The sequence below is a fragment of the Coregonus lavaretus genome (genome assembly GCF_964263955.1).
Source record: "Coregonus lavaretus genome assembly, chromosome: 17".
In the NCBI taxonomy this organism is placed as follows: Eukaryota; Metazoa; Chordata; class Actinopteri; order Salmoniformes; family Salmonidae; genus Coregonus; species Coregonus lavaretus.
In genome coordinates, this window is record NC_140004.1 from 27,535,532 (window position 1) to 27,557,205 (window position 21,674).

The window sequence follows — 21,674 nt, forward strand, 5'->3', positions numbered from 1 at the left end:
TGTAATAGTAGTGTATTGTAATAGTAGGGTAATAGTCGCATTAGTATTGTAATAGTAGTGTAATAGGAATAGAAGGGTTAGCAGGGTCAGACATAGCCCTTTTGAGATGCAGAGTGGATGTAGCTGGAGGCAATGTGTGCCAGCTGCTGTAGCCTGCCCTCTGTGCTGCTGTAGCCTGCCCTCGGCCTGTATAAAGTTGCTGTCCCCCTGGATGCAACTAGGCCCAGTCCCCAGCCAGCCACCACTCTGTCTGAACGACCCTATAGTAGAGGAGAAAACACACCAGCAGAAAGGTTGAGTGGGTATGTTCTGTGAAAGGCAGCGTTTGTGTCTTTTCCTGTTCCTTTGCCGGGGTTTCTTGTTACTCTGGCAGCGAGGAGGAAGTCCAACTGTGTGAAGGAAGTGGAGAAACTGCAGGAGAAGAGAGAGAGACGACGGATACAGCAACAGGAGCTGAGGGAGAAGAAGGCACAGGTACATGGGCTCCTCTTCCTTCCATCCTCTGCCCCCCCCCTTCTCTAATATCTGGGTTTTTTAAATGAGGATAAAATAAGATAATTGACTCACATATTTAACCTCACTATAGCCATGTTAGTCATTGAACACATTTTCTTTAGTGATAAGAACTTGCTAAAGGAATTCAAGTATAAATTGAACAGTGACCTAACATAACCGTTCTCAGGAGGTGGACACCACCGTCCCTAACTATGAGATCCTGTATATGATCAGAGACTTCCGTGCCAGTCTAGACTACCGGCCGCTGTCCACCACAGATCTGGTGAGTACAGACAACACCCTGCTCTCTCTCCCTCTGTCCCAATACAGGATAACCCACAACGGCCTGATCAATATGTGTGTTTTTATTTTGTCAGATTGAAGAGCACAGAATATGTGTTTGTGTGAGGAAACGTCCACTCAACAAGAAAGGTAAGGAGGGCATCCAACAGAGCCTTAAATCATAATGAGGTTTACCTACTATGAGCTTTTGGACGGTCATAATCAGTCATGTTCAGGTATTTTCTTATGGCCTGCGATCAGGGAAACTACACTAAAAAGTAAGACCAAAAGTATGTGGACACCTGCTTGTCTGAACACCTGAACATCTCATTCCAAAATCATGGGCACTCATATGGAGTTGGTCCCACCTTTGTTGCTATAACAGCCTCCACTCTTCTGGGAAGGCTTTCCACTAGATGTTGGAACATTGCTGCGGGGACTTGCTTTCCATTCAGCCACAATAGCATCGGGCACTGATGTTGGGCGATTAGGCCTGGCTCGCAGTCAGCGTTCCAAATCATCCCATAGGTGTTCGATGGGGTTGAGGTCAGGGCTCTGTGCAGGCCAGTCAAGTTCTTCCACACCAATCTCGACAAACCATTTCTGTATGGACCTCGCCTTTGTGCACGGGGGCCTCACCCAAACTGTTGCCACAAAGTTGGAAGCGCAGAGTCATCTAGAATGTAATTGTATGGTGTAGCGTTAAGAAACATTTATAGGGCATGGAATTAAAAAGGTATTGTCGGACATTATTCATTCTAATCAGACAGGTTTTTTACATGGATGATACGTTGGCGATAATATAAGGCAAGTACTGGAAACAATAGAACACTATGAAAAATCTGGGAAACCAGGCCTGCTATTCATAGCTGACTTTGAAAAGGCTTTTGATAAAGTATGACTGGAGTTTATATATAAATGCCTGGAGCATTTCAATTTAGGAGAATCTCTTATAAAATGGGTTAAAATCATGTATAGTAACCCTAGGTGTAAAAAATGGCTATTTATCAGAATGTTTTAAACTGTCAAGAGGAGTAAAACAAGGTTGTCCACTATCGGCATATCTATTTATTATGGCCATCAAAATGTTAGCTATTAAAATCAGATCCAACAATAATATCAAGGGATTAGAAATCCAGGGCTTAAAAACAAAGGTGTCATTGTACACTGATGATTCATGTTTTCTTTTAAATCCACAACTTGAATCCCTCCACAGCCTCATAGAGGATCTAGATACATTTTCTAACCTCTCTAGATTACAACCAAATTATGATAAATGTACTACATTACGTATTTGATCACTAAAAAATAATATTTTTACATTACCGTGTAGTTTACCAATAAAATGGTCTGATGGTGATGTGGATATACTCGGAATACATATCCCAAAATAAATAAATGATCTCACTCCAATACATTTTTATAGAAAGTTAGCAAAAATAGATAAGATCTTGCTACCATAGAAAGGTAAATACCTGTCTATTTGTGGAAAAATCACCCTGATTAACTCTTTAGTATTATCCCAGTTTACCTATTTGCTTATGGTCTTGCCTACGCCTAGCGAACAGTTTTTGAAATTATATGAGAAAAAAATATTCAATTTTATTTGGAACGGCAAGCCAGACAAAATTAAACGGGCCTATTTATATAATGAATATGAATTCGGAGGACAGAAATGATTAAATATTAAAGCATTAGACCTATCATTAAAAGCTTCAGTTATACAAAAGTTATAATTCAATCCGAACTGGTTCTCTAGCAAATTAGTAAGATTGTCTCACCCCATGTTCAAGAATGGCCTTTATTCAGATTCCAACCTCTCACTTTCAGTTATTTGAAAAGGAAATCATCTCCCAAATATCACTATTTCTAAAACAAGCCATAGAAAGTTGGTTGCAATTTCAATTTAATCCTCCAGAAACGACAGAACAAATAATGCAACAAATATTGTGGTTAAACTCAAATAATACTAATTGATAAAAAAAAGTTTTTAAAAGGTATAATCTTCGTAAATGATATCATAGGTAGAACTGGTGGAGTTATGTCGCACATGCAGCTAACAAAAACATATGGAAATGTCTGCTCTATTGTAAATTACAACCAAATAATTGTAGCGTTACCGCAAAAATGGAAGAGGAAAGTGGAAGGGGGAAAAAGTAAGGGACTTGTCTGTTGGCCCTGCATTAAAGACCATAATTGGTTAAAGAAAATTGTGATAAATAAAAAAGTATACCAGTTTCATTTAAGGACCAAAGGATTGACAGCCGTCCCATATAGATTGCAAAATAGTTGGGAAGAGATTTTTGACATACCGATTCCATGGAAAATGGTTTATGAACTGATACACAAAACGACGCCGGATTCAAAACTTAGAATTTTTCAATTTAAATTATTAGACAAAATTCTTGCAACCAATGTTATTTATGTGGGGGATACAATCTTCCCAGCTCTGCGAAGAGACAATCATTAGATAATTTGTTTTGGTACTGTCCATTTGTAGCTTGTTTTTGGTCACAGGTCCAGGAATGGCTGAAGGATTGCAATATTTACCTGGAGCTAACCCTGCAGATAGCACTACTGGGAGATCTGAAAAGTCAGTCAATCGATCAATAATATAATAATAATACTTTTAGCAAAAATGTTTATTTTCAATTTACAATCTGTAGAAACAATCAGAATAGAAGGGTTCAGAACTTTTGTGAAACAGTACAGTTGAGAAATATATGGCAAGTATAAATCCAATATGGATGGTGTTAAGAGATAGATGGGAGGGGTTGAATGGAGCTGAAGGTTGGGACTAATAACAACTAATAACAACAATATAATGAATGTAAAACATACTGTGTCCATAATAAGTATATAGGTTGAGAACTTTTGTGAAAGAGCACAGTTTTGGGGATATGGCATGTAGAGGGAAACCGGACGGACATCATGAAAATGATCAGAGAGGTTGAGGGTAGAGGAAGTTCAGGAGTAAAAACAAACAAAATATAATTATTGTAAAATTGACTGTGTCCATAAAATGTACAGTGGGGAGAACAAGTATTTGATACACTGCCGATTTTGCAGGTTTTCCTACTTACGAAGCATGTAGAGGTCTGTAATTTTTATCATAGGTACACTTCAACTGTGAGAGACGGAATCTAAAACAAAAATCCAGAAAATCACATTGTATGGTTTTTAAGTAATTAATTTGCATTTTATTGCATGACATAAGTATTTGATACATCAGAAAAGCAGAACTTAATATTTGGTACAGAAACCTTTGTTTGCAATTACAGAGATCATACGTTTCCTGTAGGTCTTGACCAGGTTTGCACACACTGCAGCAGGGATTTTGGCCCACTCCTCCATACAGACCTTCTCCAGATCCTTCAGGTTTCGGGGCTGTCGCTGGGCAATACGGACTTTAAGCTCCCTCCAAAGATATTCTATTGGGTTCAGGTCTGGAGACTGGCTAGGCCACTCCAGGACCTTGAGATGCTTCTTACGGAGCCACTCCTTAGTTGCCCTGGCTGTGTGTTTCGGGTCGTTGTCATGCTGGAAGACCCAGCCACGACCCATCTTCAATGCTCTTACTGAGGGAAGGAGGTTGTTGGCCAAGATCTCGCGATACATGGCCCCATCCATCCTCCCCTCAATACGGTGCAGTCGTCCTGTCCCCTTTGCAGAAAAGCATCCCCAAAGAATGTTTCCACCTCCATGCTTCACGGTTGGGATGGTTTTCTTGGGGTTGTACTCATCCTTCTTCTTCCTCCAAACACGGCGAGTGGAGTTTAGACCAAAAAGCTCTATTTTTGTCTCATCAGACCACATGACCTTCTCCCATTCCTCCTCTGGATCATCCAGATGGTCATTGGCAAACTTCAGACGGGCCTGGACGTGCGCTGGCTTGAGCAGGGGGACCTTGCGTGCGCTGCAGGATTTTAATCCATGACGGCGTAGTGTGTTACTAATGGTTTTCTTTGAGACTGTGGTCCCAGCTCTCTTCAGGTCATTGACCAGGTCCTGCCGTGTAGTTCTGGGCTGATCCCTCACCTTCCTCATGATCATTGATGCCCCACGAGGTTAGATTTTGCATGGAGTCCCAGACCAAGGGTGATTGACTGTCATCTTGAACTTCTTCCATTTTCTAATAATTGCGGCAACAGTTGTTGCCTTCTCACCAAGCTGCTTGCCTATTGTCCTGTAGCCCATCCCAGCCTTGTGCAGGTCTACAATTTTATCCCTGATGTCCTTACACAGCTCTCTTGTCTTGGCCATTGTGGAGAGGTGGGAGTCTGTTTGAGTGTGTGGACAGGTGTCTTTTATACAGGTAACGAGTTCAAACAGGTGCAGTTAATATAGGTAATGAGTGGAGAACAGGAGGGCTTCTTAAAGAAAAACTAACAGGTCTGTGAGAGCCGGAATTGTTACTGGTTGATAGGTGATCAAATACTTATGTCATGCAATAAAATGCAAATGAATTACTTTAAAATCATACAATGTGATTTTCTGGAAATTACAGACCTCTACATGCTTTGTAAGTAGGAAAACCTGCAAAATCGGCAGTGTATCAAATACTTGTTCTCCCCACTGTATATAGTATGTATAAGCTGAAAGTAGAGGCCTAAGCGTTGTTGTTCACTAGTTTACTCCAATTAGGGGAGGGGTGGTGGGGTTGGAAAGTAATAAAGGAAAATAATTTTTTTTAAAGGATATGTATGTATGTGTATGTGTATATACAGCTTTGGAAAAAATTAAGAGACCACTGCACATTTTTCTTAAATCAGCATCTCTACATGTATGACAGCCATTCCATTCCAGTGTCTGTTGAATTCCAACACAGGCACACCTCATTCTACTGAATTAGGTAATCACCTGAACCAAATCTTATTTAACAAGGAAAAGTATAAATACCACTGCTGTGGTCATCACTATCCTCTTGCAATAGGACCAGCTGGATGGCAAAAATAGTGCTAATAGTACCTCAAAAGTAATATTAATCAAAAAATAACTATTGACCATGCCAAAAGAGTTGAAAAGGAAAGTTTTGAGTGAGGAAAAGAAGGGTTCAATTCTGGCTTTACTGGCAGAGGGATACAGTGAGCGTCAGGTTGCTTCCATCCTTAAAATTTCAAAGATGGCGGTTCATAAGAACAAGGTCAAGCAGCAAACATTGGGGACAACAAAGCTACAGACCGGCAGAGGGCGAAAACGACTCTCTACTGACCGGGATGACCGCTAACTCATTCGAATGTCACTCAACAACCGTAGGATGACATCAAGTGACCTACAAAAAGAATGGCAAACGGCAGCTGGGGTGAAGTGCACGGCGAGGACGGTTCGAAACAGGCTCCTAGGGGCAGGGCTGAAGTCATGCAAAGCTAGAAAAAAGCCCTTAATCAATGAGAAGCAAAGAAGAGCCAGGCTGAGGTTTGCAAAAGACCATAAGGATTGGACCGTAGAGGACTGGAGTAAGGTCATCTTCTCTGATGAGTCCAATTTTCAGCTTTGCCCAACACCTGGTCGTCTAATGGTTAGACGGAGACCTGGAGAGGCCTACAAGCCACAGTGTCTCGCACCCACTGTGAAATTTGGTGGAGGATCGGTGATGATCTGGGGATGCTTCAGCAAGGCTGGAATCGGGTCATTGTGAAGGACGCATGAATCAAGCCACGTACAAGGTTGTCCTGGAAGAAAATGTGCTTCCTTTTGCTCTGACATTGTTCCCCAACTCTGAGGATTGGTTTTTCCAGCAGGACAATGCGCCATGCCACACAGCCAGGTCAATCAAGGTGTGGATGGAGGACCACCAGATCAAGACCCTGTCATGGCCAGCCCAATCTCCAGACCTGAACCCCATTGAAAACTTCTGGAATGTGATCAAGAGGAAGATGGATAGTCACAAGCCATCAAACAAAGCTGAGCTGCTTGAATTTTTGGCATAAAGTCACCCAACATCAATGTGAAATACTGGTGGAGAGCATGCCAAGACGCATGTAAGCTGTGATTGAAAATCAGGGCTATTCCACCAAATATTGATTTCTGAACTCTTCCTAAGTTAAAACATTAGTATTGTGTTGTTAAAAAAATGAACATGAACGTATTTTCTTTGCATTATTCGAGGTCTGACAACACTGCATCTTTTTTGTCATTTTCTGCAAATAAATGCTCTAAATGACCATATTTTTATTTGGAATTTGGGAGAAATGTTGTCAGTAGTTTATAGAATAAAACAAAAATGTAATTTTTACCCAAACACATACCTATAAATAGTAAAACCAGAGAAACTGATAATTTTGCAGTGGTCTCTTAATTTTTTCCACAGCTGTATATATATTGGCAAAAAAAACATATGGGGGATTGGAAGTGATGCAGACAATTACATTGATGGAAGTTTCAATCTATCTGCAATAATAAAGCTGATCTACCCCTAAAAAACAAAACTAAAAAACAGCACTTACAGTTGACCGGGGCAGCTCTAGCAGGGCAGAAATTTGACGAACTGACTTGTTGGAAAGTTGGCATCCTATGACGGTGCCACGTTGAAAGTCACTGAGCCCTTCAGTAAGACCAATGTTTGTCTATGGAGATTGCATGGCTGTGTGCTCAATTTTATACACCTGTCAGCAACGGGTGTGGCTGAAATAGCTGAATCCACTAATTTGAAGGGGTGTCCACATACCTTTGTGTGTGTGTATATATAGTGTATCTTCTCTGTATTCTTTCATTAACATGGCTGTGTGTGTGTGTACCAGAGTTGACTATAAGGGACCTGGATGTGATCACAATCCCCAGTAAGGATGTGGTGATGGTCCATGAGCCCAAGCAGAAGGTGGACCTGACACGCTACCTGGAGAACCAGACCTTCCGCTTCGACTACGCCTTCGATGACAGCACCACTAACGAAATGGTTTACAGGTCAGACAGAGAGCAGGCGGTTGTTGCAGTAAAACAACTGTTTTGTTTGACATGTCAGATGTATGTTTTTACTGGAATTCAGTCCAGGAGGAACGCTTGCATTGGATTAGTGTGTGTGGAATGCATTTCGATGGCGTGTGTTTGTTAGGGTGTTGTGATGGAATGTGTGCGCAAGTATGTGTTTTGCTAGTGTGTGTGTACGCACACGCTGATGAGTGGATATGTGTTTCCCCTACAGGTTTACTGCCAGGCCCCTGGTGGAGACCATCTTTGAGAGGGGCATGGCCACGTGCTTCGCCTATGGACAGACTGGTAGTGGCAAAACACATGTAAGTCACACACACAGCAGCCTCCTCATCCTCTTCTGCTGATGCATGTCAGTTATTTCAATACTAACTTAACAATAACATTACATCAGCGACATCGAAGTTCAATGTGTACAAGCATTGTTGCATTTCCATTTTTATGTATGTTTCACCCACAAGCAGAACTGGGAATATTGCTGTCTTTGGTTTCAGACTATGGGTGGAGATTTTTCTGGAAAGAACCAGGATTGTTCTAAAGGAATTTATGCGTTAGCTGGTAAGTGATTCTAAATGGATTCTTAGTATTGTTGTTGGTGCTGGAATGCTCAGATCCTATTACAATTGTAAAACTCTTGCTCTTTGTCTCTTTCCCCTTTGTCCTCATGCAGCTCGGGATGTGTTTGTCATGTTGAAGAAACCCTGCTACAAGAAGTTAGAGCTTCAGGTGTACGCAACCTTCTTTGAAATCTACAGTGGAAAGGCAAGTGATTAATGACTTGTTTATACAGCATCAACTTGTGGTTTTGGTTCGTCCGCAGCCACGCACCTCCTCCATGACTGCCTCGTAGAAGAGACGCAAGAGATTGAACTTCACTGAGTTAGCCCCGTCAGTTTGCACTATATAGATCGTTTTTCTCTAATGTGATAAAATCAACATTATCAGCCACTTTTCAATGCAACAAACCAAATCAAATCTAACTTTGCAAGATTGAGTCTGTGATTTTGTTTTTGCCAGAGGGCATCGGAGTAGAATTCTATTGACGGGTAGCCCACTAGCGGTCTTTCAATCACCCGCCATTGGATGCGCTTTTCAGATCAGTGCGCATTTGTTGATATTCTTTGCTAGTTAGCGAGTTATTATCCCAGTTACAGGTAAGAATTGGCCAGCAATGGGGAGTTACTGCTTCCTACAAGAGCACAAACCGTGTAGGCTTCTTTTCAAGCCGTCTTTGAAAAGCGAGTCAGGTAAAAAGCTTATGTCTTTAATTAAAGGGGCCGTGTTGTATTTTGAGACAGGCTTGAATATGCAAATAACCCAAATGGGCAGAGTGTAGCCTACATTGTATTATTCTCTGTATAGTAATAATAATTTATTTTATTTTGTAATGTGGTTTATTGCATCATACAATACATTACAATTCCATTTACAATTACTGTACTTAGTTGGTCCATGATTTTACAAAGTAAAAAATCATTCATTAATGACAAGCCTTTCATAATGTAAAAACATTTTTAAAAGTCTCATGGAATGTAGACCTGTCATAGAAATAAAAAGCTATTTCCATGTGAAAATGTTAAAGTATTTAGTCCATTGGTTTCATTGGTAGGCCACTCTGATAGGCTTACATTATGCTCAAATAGCCACAATAGCCTATTGGCTACTGTCTAAAAGGGTACAGCCTCAGTGTTCACTGTAAATGCGTGCCGGAAGTTGCACAGAATTCTCACAACGTTCAAGTTTCTGCTCACAAGATCTGAATTTTGGTCAGTGCCCCCAAAACAGTGGAGGGAACATTGGTTGTAGGTTTTAACCCGGACTATAAGGGGAAGCTGTGTATATTGCTCCAGTGGGTGATTATGTTGACAGACTGTGGTTTTAAGTTGACCGTGTGCGGTTGTGTTGCGGTCCTATATGTGTTGGACCTGACTGTGTTTGACCTGACTGCGTGTGTGGTTGTATAGGTATTTGACCTGATGGTTGTGTTAAGTGTGTGGTTGTGTTATGCATGTCTTATAGGTGTTTGACCTGCTGAATGGTAAGGCTAAGCTCCGGGTGCTGGAAGATGGGAAGCAGCAGGTGCAGGTGGTGGGCCTGCATGAGAGAGATGTCAAATGCACAGAGAATGTCCTCAAACTCATAGAAGTGGGCAACAGCTGCAGGTAAGGAAACAGAGTGGAAGGTATTTGTAGCCACATCCCACAGTTGCCTTAAGTAATGACATAAACATTGATCTTTAAAACGTTATCGTGCATTACATTTAAATGTTCTCCTTCCTGCTTTCTTTCTTTCTCCCTCTCTGTCCCTCTGTCCCTCCCTCTCTCAGAACGTCAGGTCAGACCTCGGCCAACGCCCACTCGTCCCGTAGCCACGCCGTGTTCCAGATCATTCTGAGGAGGAAGGGGAAGATGCATGGCAAGTTCTCCCTGATCGACCTGGCGGGGAACGAAAGGGGGGCCGACACGTCCAGCGCTGACCGCCAGACACGCCTGGAGGGAGCTGAGATCAACAAGAGCCTTCTGGCACTAAAGGTCAGCGGGGAGGCAGAGGGCAGCTGCAGAGCATTCTGACAGGGACACTCGGTAGAAAGTCAGCAGATGTTTAGTCAGATAGTTCAAGTAAAAGTTAATTAATCTTAGAGGCATTTACAGGATTGGACATGAATACAGCTCTGATATTGTGCTGCCTGAGATGCATTTTCCTTCAGTTGAACAGAACTAGCAGTCCTAGTTGGACATAACTTAATCATATAGAAATGGTCAACTGTATTTTTCTTGTCCCCTCTCTCTCAGAATGTATATCAGTCAGCCAGTTAGGCTTTGCAGCAGGCAGAGAAACTGTAGCTCATCATATCTCTCTTTAACTCTACCAGGAGTGCATCAGGGCGCTGGGGCGGAACAAACCTCACACTCCGTTCAGGGCCAGCAAGCTCACACAGGTCCTTCGAGACTCCTTCATAGGGGAGAACTCCCGCACATGCATGGTGAGTTCATCATTAGTCACTGCTAGTGAGATTGATGAGTTCACTCTCCTCACTGGCATTGGGTTCAGTCATCTCTGATTTGATTAAACATGACTATTTTTAAGACACCTAGCTCATGGTCTAGGCCAGTGGTCAACAACCGGTCGATCTCCAAGGCATTCCTAGTTGATCGCCAAACATTTCTCTAAAAAAAACAACGATAAAGCCTTGCGTTTCTATTTTTATTGATTGGTCTCTCGTATGTGCACCTGATTCAGCTGCCCTGCACGCCGGGTAGGCGAAGTGTTCCCATTTTGAACCATTTCATGTGTCTGAAGGTACAAACTCTGCCTTCCCGGCGGGCCCAGAGAGCAAATCAAGCGCACTATAGGCCTACCGCTGGCCAATCGGATGGCTCAGATTACCATGTCTGCAGTAACGTAGCAGGCGTAAAAGAAAGCTAAAGCAAAGTTGAGACTGAGAAAGCAAAATTGAGACTGAGATTAAAAACGTTTAAAACCATGAATAGTGAGAGACTGTCAACGAATACAGCAATGAGCTGCTGTTTTTATGAGTGAGTTCATGTTTAAGTTCTTACTCAGCACTGTCAACACTTTTTATTCAACACTTTCATAAGCCATAAAATGCGTGTTTTTCCTACTTCCACTTGTGCTACAACTAGCACTGCAGCTGTAATGAATGAGTAGGAAAGTGTATCGATAGGCTTGAATTTGTGCATGAGGCAGAAATAATTCAGTGCGACTCGAGTTTCGCTATCAGCTGGAAGACTGTGTCCCTTTTTGGTCAGTGTCAGCGGGGGAGAGCGGAGGGATTTTGAGAGGCGGACCATCAGTCTGCTGCTCTCTCCCTCCGCTGAGACTGACCATCAGATGCAGGCACCATCAGCCCAGTAAAATACAAATAAAAAGCAAATGATTTAAATGTATACTCACTCAGCTGCGCCTCACAAGTAATACAACAACTGATCTATTACCGGTGTGATCATGAAGCCTACCTCAAATATTTTTATATAATTTTTATAGTATGATCCGAACAGCAATGCATTGGCAGGGCAATTCAAGCAAAGCCAATATGCAGTGATAATGTATTGGGCCTATAGCCTACTACACAAACCTGATTGCTACAGAACTGTTTTTAATAGGTTAATGTTGCATAGGCTTACGTTTTTTAAAGTGATCTTGACTCAGAAAGGTTGATGACCACTGGTCTAAGCCTATACTGACCCTGTAGGGGACCCTGTAGCTTCTCTTCACTTTAAAAGTAAACACACGTTCTGCAAAGGACAGGCCACCTTACTTGGTCTTTGTACTGGCCTTACCTTAGCTCCACTGAGTTTCTCCTCACCTCTGTCCCATCCAGATAGCAACCATCTCTCCTGGCATGACATCCTGTGAGAACACCCTCAACACGCTACGCTACGCTAACAGGTGGGCGCACATGTTACAGCTGGCCATGGGACATTTTGTCTCCTACAGCTGTGCTTTCCATCTGTGATCAGCAGAGAAGCGTCTGAAAAAAGGAATATAGGAACCTCTTCTTTGACCGTGCTCCCTTTAGGTTTCTATGGTAACTGATCACACAAGGTGTGGTAATGACCTTTGTGCTTAGAAATGGGTAGATGATGCTTCTGAGCCTCAATAGGCAGATATAATCATGTAAAGAAAGGGCTCTCCATGATCATACAAGTATTTTAATTGGGTATATCTGTCTGCAGCAGTTTGATCAGATGTAGGCTACATGTGAAAGACTGAATGAGTGCCACTGTGGCAGGCAGGTCATGGTGAAAGGAAAATGTCTCTCTCTCTCTCTCTCTCTGTAGTTTTGTGTGTCCTGACCCTCTCTTCTCTTGTCTTTCCTGCTCCCCTGCTCTGGGCCTGGCGCTGTGCTCTGCTGTGCAGAGTAAAGGAGTTTGGGATCAGTCCCTCAGACATCCCCTTCTCCCAGGGCGGTGGAAGTTGCTCGGAGCTCTCGCCCACCTATGAGTACGATGACTTTGCTACTTTTCCCTGCAGGTCAAGCACCTTCCCATTGCGTGTACACACACACACACACACACACACACACACACACACACACACACACACACACAAATACCTTTTCGGTTGTCAACGCATACACTTACCTGCATGCATTTCCTGTATGCATACATTAGTTGTAAAATACACACAAAACACACTTTCTTCTTTTGGTCTTTGTTCCATGGTTCTCTTCCTCATTTCCTTCCCCCTTTATTCCATCTGCATCAAACGTTCTTTCATCCTTTTCTCCAGCCTTGGCATGTGCTCTGCCATCATCTTTTGCTGTGCTGAGGTTCTGTTAACTTGTGAATGCTGTTGTTCTCCTCATATCCTCTCATGGACAATAACGTGTGTGTGTGTGCGTTTTATCAAATAATTTCCTTGTGATGTGGCATTTGGTTCCATATCTTTGGTTATGCTACATGACACCATAAACCGTCAGTCAGGCCTATTAGTTAACACCTAATATTTGACTAGTCAGTTTATACTGTGCTAGTTAGAGGATAATTCCTTGGCTAAGTACATACAATTATTAACAAAGGTGCAGTGAGACCAGCCTGTGTTTGTTCCATCTCCCACTGCTACGGTCAGTGGGTCAGACACAAGTCAATAAGGTTAGGTTAACTGTACTGGACCATATCAGCTCAGTCACACCTCATTAAACACAGTCCTGGCCGTATGGGCTGTCCACACTGTCCACAGCACTTATTGTACTCTACATGCAAGTTACCAGTATCTTTGTGTTATCATGCCAACAGCTTGTCACTCATTGTCATGCCAAACACGGCTAACATGCAAGGGCCCCGTTGAAACACACAGCTTCTACAGTTCTATAGCATCATCAGTTAGAGCTACTGAAGTGGGGATCTACTAAACTAGCACTCTGAATTTGATTCAATTATTGTTATATTGCTTAATTCGGTTTCATTGAGAGAGAAAATAAAACATTTATTTTAAAGGGACCATATCACTGTAACCTAAAATGGATTGTCTTTCAATAAGTTAGCTGCTGGCTAGCGCAATAAAGCAAGTTGCAACCAATAAGACCACAGATGATGGACCCATTGGCTGCACTGGTGTTGATGATGTCTGGGTATCTATTCAATGGGCCAAAACATTCAGTCAAATGTATTGCATAGTACTGACAAGACTTAATATACTGAGTCACAGTCATATCCAAGTAATGCATTTCTATCTGCAATATCCTGAATGTTTGGCCAATCATGTGGAGTGTACTTAACTGGGCTGAGCAGCAGTGTACTGTGAGCTGATCGGAGGATGGTGTTGATTGACACACAGAGCGAAGGAGCTGACGGTGGACCCTAACCAGCTGATCGAGGGGGTCCGGCCCAACATCCATGTGGTGGACCAGCTGGACGATGACTGGGACCACCTGGGCAGCTCCCCCCAGAGAGATGACCTCAAACTGCTCTGTGAGCAGAACGTAAGCAACACTCTTATAATACAATCTTTAATGCACTTTTATGCTTACTCACAGCTTTTATCCTAGATGGTTTTCTCACTCTGTGTGTGCACACATGTTTGTGTGCATGAGTTTGTGCGTGAGCCCCAGCTCTTCTTTCCTTGAGGCCATTTCTTCAATAGAGGTGTTGGGTCTGGTGATGCTGGTTGGTGTGTTTATGTGTGTGTGTGGGTGTTAGTCTGACCGTTGTCTGTCTTCCCAGGAGGAGGAGGTGTCCCCTCAGCTCTTTAACTTCCATGAGGCTGTGTCTCAGATGGTGGAGATGGAGGAACAGGTGTTGGAGGACCACAGAGCTGTCTTCCAGGTCAGACCACATTAACAGATGGCTCCTCTTAGATCCTTTCACATATGGTTAGGAGGTTCCAACTCTGTTGTGTTGAATGAATCTGCAAGCTTGATGTCCTATGTAATGTGGAGCCACTATCCATGAAATTCTCTAAATCATCCAGTTCTTCAAGCTAATGTGATGCTGACTCGATGGTAGCAAAGTAATTAATTGAAAAATGTGTTTGTCAGAGGGAAGATGAGATGACCGTTATTGGTGAGATGTTAATGCGTGTGTGTGTGTGTGTGTCTGTTGTGAGCAGGAGTCTATCCGGTGGCTGGAGGATGAGAAGGTTCTGCTGGAGATGACTGAGGAGGTGGACTATGACGTGGACTCCTACGCTACTCAGCTAGAGCAGATACTGGATCAGAAGATTGATATCCTCACTGAGCTCAGAGGTAAGCAGTATAGACATTTATTATTACAGTGACATGGTACCGTTTCAGTCAGATGAAGAACATCTCTAAGGAATGAGGTTTGGTCTATTTACACTACGTGCCAAAAGTATGTGGACGCTCATGCAAAATCTCATTCCAAAATCATGGGCATTAACATGGAGTTGGTCCCCCCTTTGCTGCTATAACAGCCTCCACTCTTCTGGGAAGGCTTTCCACTAGATGTTGGAACATTGCTACGGGGACTTGCTTCCATTCGGCCACAAGCATTAGTGAGGTCGGGCACTGATGTTGGGGGATTAGGCCTGGCTCACAGTTTGCGTTCCAATTCATCCCAAAAGTGTTCGATGGGGTTGAGGTCAGGGCTCTGTGCAGGCCAGTCAAGTTCTTCCACACCGATCTCGACAAACCATTTCTGTATGGACCTCGCTTTGTGCACGGGGGCATTGTCATGCTGAAACAGGAAAGGGCCTTCCCCCAACTGTTGCCACAAAGTTGGAAGCACAGAATCATCTAGAATGTCATTGTATGCTGTAGCGTTAAGATCTCCCCTAACTGGAACTAAGGGGCCTAGCCCGAACCATGAAAAACAGCCCCAGACCATTATTCCTCCTCCACCAAACTTTACAGTTGGCACTATGCATTGGGGCAGGTAGCGTTCTCCTGGCATCCGCCAAACCCAGATTTGTCCGTCGGACTGCCAGATGGTGAAGCGTGATTCATCACTCCAGAGAATGCGTTTCCACTGCTCCAGAGTCCAATGGCGGTGAGCTTTACACCACTCCAGCCAACGCTTGGCATGGCGCATGGTGATCTTAGGCTTGTGGCTTGTGTGCGGCTGCTCAGGCATGGAAACCCATTTCATGAAGCTCCCGACAAACAGTTCTTGTGCTGACGTTGCTTCCAGAGGCAGTGTGGAACTCGGTAGTGAGTGTTGCAACCGAGGACAGACTATTTTTACGCGCTACGCGCATCAGCTCTCACCGGTCCCGTTCTGTGAGCTTGTGTGGCCTACCACTTCGCGGCTGAGCCATTGTTGCTCCTAGACATTTCCACTTCACAATAATAGCACTTACAGTTGACCAGAAATTTGACGAACTGACTTGTTGGAAAGGTGGCATCCTATGACGGTGCCACGTTGAAAGTCAATTAGCTCTTCAGTAAGCCAATTATTCTACCAATGTTTGTCTATGGAGATTACATGGCTGTGTGCTCGATTTTATACACCTGTCAGCAACGGGTGTGGCTGAAATAGCCGAATGCACTCATTTGAAGTGGTGTCCATATACTTTTGGCCATGTAATGTATGTGCTCGAAATTAGCGATAATTTTTTACTCCTGGCGTATGCATGCCAGCATATTTGTATTATTCACCTCATTTTTCATTATTTTTTTGATTTTGGTCTCTATGCATATATCACCGTTGACATTCAGTAGTAGGTTTCACTTTTATTAACATGAACCATGGTATTTTTTAATAAGCAGTAATATCTCATCCACTCTGTTTGTGCTCCTTTCTTTTTAGATAAAGTCAAGTCGTTCCGTTCGTCGCTCCAGGAAGAGGAACAAGCCAGTAAGCAGATCAATCCTAAGAGGCCGCGCGCCCTGCTGTAGACCAGATCTGACCAGGGAGGGGGGTGTGGTCTGTGTGTGTGGAGGGGGCAGTGGCACATACAGGAACATGACCACTAGAAACTTGGAAAAGCTGTCACAACCACCTGTGAAAATACAAAGAAACCGACTCATCTGTTTTCTAATCAGGCCCATGGATGTCATCAGAAATAACGGGAGGGGAATGCATCCTTGGATCCCTTTTTATAGCTGATTTTACAGTTTCACTGTTTTGTTTTGCCCTGTTCTATTTTATTTATTTACTTTTTTGTACTTTAAATTGAACGGCTGTTGACTTGTCTTCATCAGAGACCTCCATGTTGGTTGTGCTTTTGTGTTCAACAACATCAGTATTCTGGTAGGTCTGATTACATGTATGCATGTGCAACTCTGTTGGCCTCCATCAACGCGTGTGGTTGGTTCCCCACCTCAGTTGGCACTGTACAGAATATAGACATTACTCTGTAGGGCCAGTCTTTCTTTCCCTCTGAGTTTGAGGAAGTCAAATCTAGCTGCGCCTCTTCTCTTGTTGTCTTACCAGTCCTCGTCTATAGTTTGATTCAGTTTTGTGGCAAACCCAGTTTATTTGTTCCCCCTTTTATTTAATACTGTAAAAAGTAGTTTTTCACCCATTTAACAAAATAAAATAACAAATGTATAGTAAATACTACTGACCTACTGTTGCATATGTTGCTAAGTGTTTGCACCAGATGTAACACTGGCTGAAGGAATAGTCTCCTGTTTGATTTGACCCTTGACCTGCACCACTGAATGACCTAAGTGTTGGTGACATTTAACTCTTGATGTGTCATTAGAACCTATCAATAGTCTCCTTGATCACTGACAGAAATGCACATGTGGTGAAAATACTTGACGAAGCATATAGCCTGGATTTTACAGGGCTGAGTAGCACTGCATGATGAAAATTAAATCCGGAACCCGCGGAAGATCCACGTCACAGCACGGTGTATATTTAAATGGAATTTCAGATTGCGCCGACACATGCAGGGCTTACCGTGAATGCCGTCTCTGCGAATGCGGGAACATTGCATTTAAATGGGGCTCCCGAGTGGCGCAGCGGTCTAAGGCACTGCATCTCAGTGCTTAAGGCGTCACTACAGACCACCTGGTTCGATTCCAGGCTGTATCACAACCGGCCGTAATTGGGAGTCCCATAGGGCGGCGCACAATTGGCCCAGCGTCGTCCGGGTTTGGCCGGTGTAGGCCGTCATTGTAAATAAGAATTTGTTCTTAACTGACTTGCCTAGTTAAAGGTACAAATTTAAAAATTAAATGTCAATCGAGCTATAACGTAGATTGAATCTAGGCCTTGATTAATTTCCAGTCTTCATAGGTAGGAAAACCTCTAAATATAGTTTAACGATAGGATTTACATTTGTGTTTGTGTAGTAAGCAGTGTGATGTCCTGTTTGTAGGAGACAGCGAGGGTTGTCAGGAAGGGTGACTGTGGTGACCCCGTCACTCAGCAATAGAAGTGACACCAGCACCATCTAGAGGCAGACTTCAGCGCATCATCATGAAGTCAGCACAGGGAGACGGGGACCCTACAGTGCAGCAATGCTTGTTTGAATAATCCAACTGCTGCAGCCAGGTTCTGTCATGTGTATTTTGCATACCTTATCAGCAGGATAGTTGCAGGTACGTCTTTCAGATGGAGATAAAGGAAGAGTCAAGGTCAGAATATCATGTTTTTTTTGTGGCGGTAAAGCAGTCATGAATTGCTTAACTTCATGAAACCAAGATTATCTCAGGGCTCCTCACACAACAACCGTGAGTCAGACATCTGACAAAGTATATTTTTCAACCTATCCATGACAACCAAGCACATAGGGATGACCAACTATACTTTCTAGTGCATAGAACACACCACAACAGGTACTTGTATCACCTGTTTTATGTATGAACATTAGCTATACATGTTACCGCTTATTAAATATGTACATTTCAGCAAAACAAATGTAATTTCACTGATCACCAGCTCATGTTCATAGAAAAGGCATGATGAAGGTAGTCCAGGGGGTGAGTCTGAGGTGTCTTGCTGCATTCCTCTAGCCAGTGAGAGTAGTCATCATCCAACAATCACATGACTCGGATGTGTAACCATGGTTGTCTCAATCCATAAAAGCTTCCAGTTTCTGTTCCTTAAAGAACACTGGAGGTTTAAAACCTGGACAGGTTTCCACCATATTGCGTTCCTACACCTAGTCCTCAGCTGTACAGTATAGCTGTCTACTGTCCGGTTATGAAAAGTGGATCCCAGCAGAGTTGAACGCGTGAAGAAGTCTGGACAGAAGACAGATTATGAAAGTTATGACATGAAGAATCTCCAATAAAACAACCAAGTTAACATTAAAGAAAATAAACTGCAAACATAAGTAGAATAGTCCAGCTCCACTTACACCATGAAGTCATCTATGTCCATGCTCCTGGCTCGCTTCTCACTAAACTCAGCCTCCTGCAGAACACTCTCAATCTTCTTGGTGATGCTGAAGTCTGCTGGGATTTCCTGTTCCAGAAACAAACAAATGTAATGACTCATGTTAACTAGTAATAAATCACCCAACCACATCCAGAATGTGAAAATATATAGACTGCAGAAACGGCATTGAATACTGGCATGAGGTGTGTGTGCTTACCACGTTGTGTACTGAACAGTGAATCCTGTAGTTCTTCTCCAACAGCTGCTCAACTGCAGTGGACCTGGAAAGAACCATCTTCAGTCTATAGCTTGTCACATAACCATTGGATGCTGACAGAATATGACCAACTATGATTTGAATATCCTTTGTTTTGTTACTCACTTGAAACCTGCGTTGAGGGTTTTGTTTTTCCTCACAAATGCGATTCTGACGAGACCATCCCATTCCTGTTGGAAGAAAGATTACATACCCCTGATTACAATAACTACTGTGCAGCAGAACATTTTAACACCTAGGTTTCCCATGTACGTGACAGTGATCCATGTCTCTCTTATACAATCACCTTCACATAACTAACACTTACCTGGAAGTTAACAGGAGGTGGTGGGTTCTTAGGCTCTATTCTGACAACACTCGACTCCACTTTAGGAGGAGGACGGAAATTATTCTTCCCCACCTGAGCAAGAGAAATTAGAATTAAGAATTAAGCAACGGTAGTAACATAGCTGAGAAACCACAACAGTCCGCATGCACAATGCCAGTTTCATGGCTGAGTCAATGGCTCTGTCCCTAAATGTAAATGGCATCCTATTCCCTATTTTATAGCGCACTACTTTTGACCAGAGCCCATTTGGGACGCATCCAAGAGATCCCACTGACCTTCATGAGGTGGTCTACTCGAGCCAGCAGCTGAGTGTTGATGGACAGCCTGCAGTACAGCTTGTCTCCAGGCTTGGCAACCAGACGCATGGCAAACTCTCTCTGGAACATCAGCACTGCACATCTGACAAGACATCAAATGGTTTTAGCTGTCATTTTAGTTGTTGCACTGTTTCTGAGGAGAGCTTGCGAGTAAGCATTTCATTGTACTGTGTACACTGTGCATATGACACTTCGATTTGGCCAAATCCCAACTTGATGTCCATGCACATCACTCAAATGTCCCTACATATCTCACATTGATAATAATGCATGATTTACACAACAGTCTGGTTGACCCATGCCTGTTTGAAGTTGACATTTGGCCCCCAAGTGTACTAATGGAAGTAAAAAAAAGTATATGACAGTATCGGGGGAGTTTTGCAGCTCTGGAACCAGCCAGCTTCTCTTATCTCTTACCTAAAGAAAGGCCTGTGCAGAAGTAACTTGAAGACAAAAGGTGATGAAATCTGCAAAACAACAAAGAAACATGTTTCCGTAGGTATTGTTGTCAAAATTATGTTACTGAACTGGGTCCGTGTTGGTTACTGAGGGTGAGGAGTTTTACCTGGTAAGGTAAATTGGCAACACAGACATCAAAGAAAGGCAGCTCTGTTTTCAGGACATCCCCCACCAAGATCTGTAGTTTGGTTTGCATGGGCCTATTACATAAAATGAACACAGATGTCACTATCACACTTTCAACTAATACATTTTCAATTCCTTAAAAGGGGAGTATCTCGCTAGCTAAGTTAACACAAGTACTGTACTCACGTGCACTGCACTCTCTTCTGGAGCTCAGCAACCAGCCTACCGTCCAACTCACAGGCCACTACCTTCAGACAAGGGGAAGATGAAAGCAACAATTAGTACCAGAAGCCTCAAATAAGCCTTTAACTACAAACATTCACTGACAGTAAGAATGCATATCTCACCTTTTTGGCTTTCTCCAGCAGTTTGACAGTCATGTTTCCTGTACCAGGTCCCACCTCCAACACCACATCCGTCGGCCTGAGAGCAGCCTGCCAACAGTGATATCAGTGTCAGTCAGTGAGCCATCCTATCAATATCATGTAATGTTGACCAGAGAGGGTACAGCTGCTTGAAAATGTTAAGGCATTTCTGTGCATGCTTATGAAAATTGTAGAAGGGGGGGGGTTGTGATCCTTGACCCTTACCAATGGTAAACAGTGGTTACAACCAGTACATTACCTTTTCAATGATCCCATTGACTACCAGTGGGTTTTTCAAGATGTGTTGACCAAGGCCAGTGTTGAACATGACCCCTAAAACACATTTACATTAACAGTTTATCATGATGCTGTTAACATAATGAATTAAATAATATCTATCTGGCGTGATTTAGTAGATACCAACGCACGGTTAACAAATAAATCACGCCAGATCAATAATGATATTGTATCTGCTTTCTAACCTAGATAGATAGCCATAACAGGCTGGCTAGATAACGTTTGCTAAAAACGTCTCTGCCACTGGCTAGCTCCGACTCGCACTAAGCTAACGTTACTGCTAGCTACTAGAAACAGCTGAAACAAACCTTGGTTCTTAACCTGTTGGTGTTGTCTGGTTTTCTTTTCTGCCCTTACTTTTGGCATTTTTCAATCGACTGAGACACTCCCAAAGAAAACAAATTACACAAAAATTGTTAAAGTCGAAGAAAATATTTTCGACACGTGCAAATATCCGAAATATCCTGACTTATGACGTCTGCAGGAAATGTGCTGCGGTGGTTAGAAAGGTAGAAACCGTTGCCGATTGGTGCGTACCGCCATCTA

At 42.9% G+C, this 21,674-nt stretch overlaps 2 protein-coding genes across 6 annotated transcripts in view; one reads left to right on the top strand and one right to left on the bottom strand.

Annotated features, from left to right (window-relative positions):
• The window catches only part of LOC311144670 (kinesin-like protein KIF2A), a 44,421-nt gene extending 27,229 nt beyond the window's left edge, over positions 1 to 17,192 (top strand). For 2 of the 5 annotated variants that reach the window (XM_084180742.1, XM_084180743.1), the window contains 16 exons: positions 374 to 474; positions 683 to 778; positions 873 to 927; positions 7,518 to 7,680; positions 7,919 to 8,009; positions 8,199 to 8,262; positions 8,375 to 8,466; positions 9,724 to 9,866; positions 10,031 to 10,235; positions 10,577 to 10,687; positions 12,047 to 12,114; positions 12,586 to 12,699; positions 14,005 to 14,149; positions 14,391 to 14,492; positions 14,776 to 14,911; positions 16,434 to 17,185. In XM_084180742.1, the coding sequence (XP_084036868.1) occupies positions 374 to 474; positions 683 to 778; positions 873 to 927; positions 7,518 to 7,680; positions 7,919 to 8,009; positions 8,199 to 8,262; positions 8,375 to 8,466; positions 9,724 to 9,866; positions 10,031 to 10,235; positions 10,577 to 10,687; positions 12,047 to 12,114; positions 12,586 to 12,699; positions 14,005 to 14,149; positions 14,391 to 14,492; positions 14,776 to 14,911; positions 16,434 to 16,522 (1,775 nt within the window). In that variant the 3' untranslated portion in view covers positions 16,523 to 17,185. Of the gene's footprint in view, positions 1 to 373; positions 475 to 682; positions 779 to 872; positions 928 to 7,517; positions 7,681 to 7,918; positions 8,010 to 8,198; positions 8,263 to 8,374; positions 8,467 to 9,723; positions 9,867 to 10,030; positions 10,236 to 10,576; positions 10,688 to 12,046; positions 12,115 to 12,585; positions 12,700 to 14,004; positions 14,150 to 14,390; positions 14,493 to 14,775; positions 14,912 to 16,433 lie in introns of all 5 variants that reach the window. The other 3 variants (XM_084180744.1, XM_084180745.1, XM_084180746.1) reach the window with 3 other exon arrangements.
• A 1,224-nt stretch (positions 17,193 to 18,416) lies between these two features.
• On the bottom strand, positions 18,417 to 21,614 carry dimt1l (DIM1 dimethyladenosine transferase 1-like). The gene is made up of 12 exons (XM_084181008.1): positions 21,437 to 21,614; positions 21,091 to 21,164; positions 20,814 to 20,900; positions 20,653 to 20,714; positions 20,447 to 20,540; positions 20,299 to 20,348; positions 19,840 to 19,963; positions 19,544 to 19,636; positions 19,342 to 19,406; positions 19,177 to 19,240; positions 18,940 to 19,046; positions 18,417 to 18,823 (listed from the first exon to the last, which is right to left on the bottom strand). The coding sequence occupies exons 1-12, from the start codon at positions 21,492 to 21,494 to the stop codon at positions 18,781 to 18,783; spliced, it is 921 nt and encodes a 306-aa protein (XP_084037134.1). The 5' UTR covers positions 21,495 to 21,614; the 3' UTR covers positions 18,417 to 18,780.
• Between the last annotated feature and the right edge of the window lie 60 nt (positions 21,615 to 21,674).

Bases quoted from the DNA above. Each gene is read 5' to 3' on its own strand.
- dimt1l (XM_084181008.1), bottom strand. From the start codon at position 21,494: ATGCCAAAAGTAAGGGCAGAAAAGAAAACCAGACAACACCAACAGGTT. The intron at 21,165-21,436 runs GTTTGTTTCAGC...AATGTGTTTTAG, and splicing joins CCAACAGGTTAAGAACCAAG to GGGTCATGTTCAACACTGGC. The intron at 20,349-20,446 runs GTAAAACTCCTC...GTTGTTTTGCAG, and splicing joins TTGCCAATTTACCTTACCAG to ATTTCATCACCTTTTGTCTT.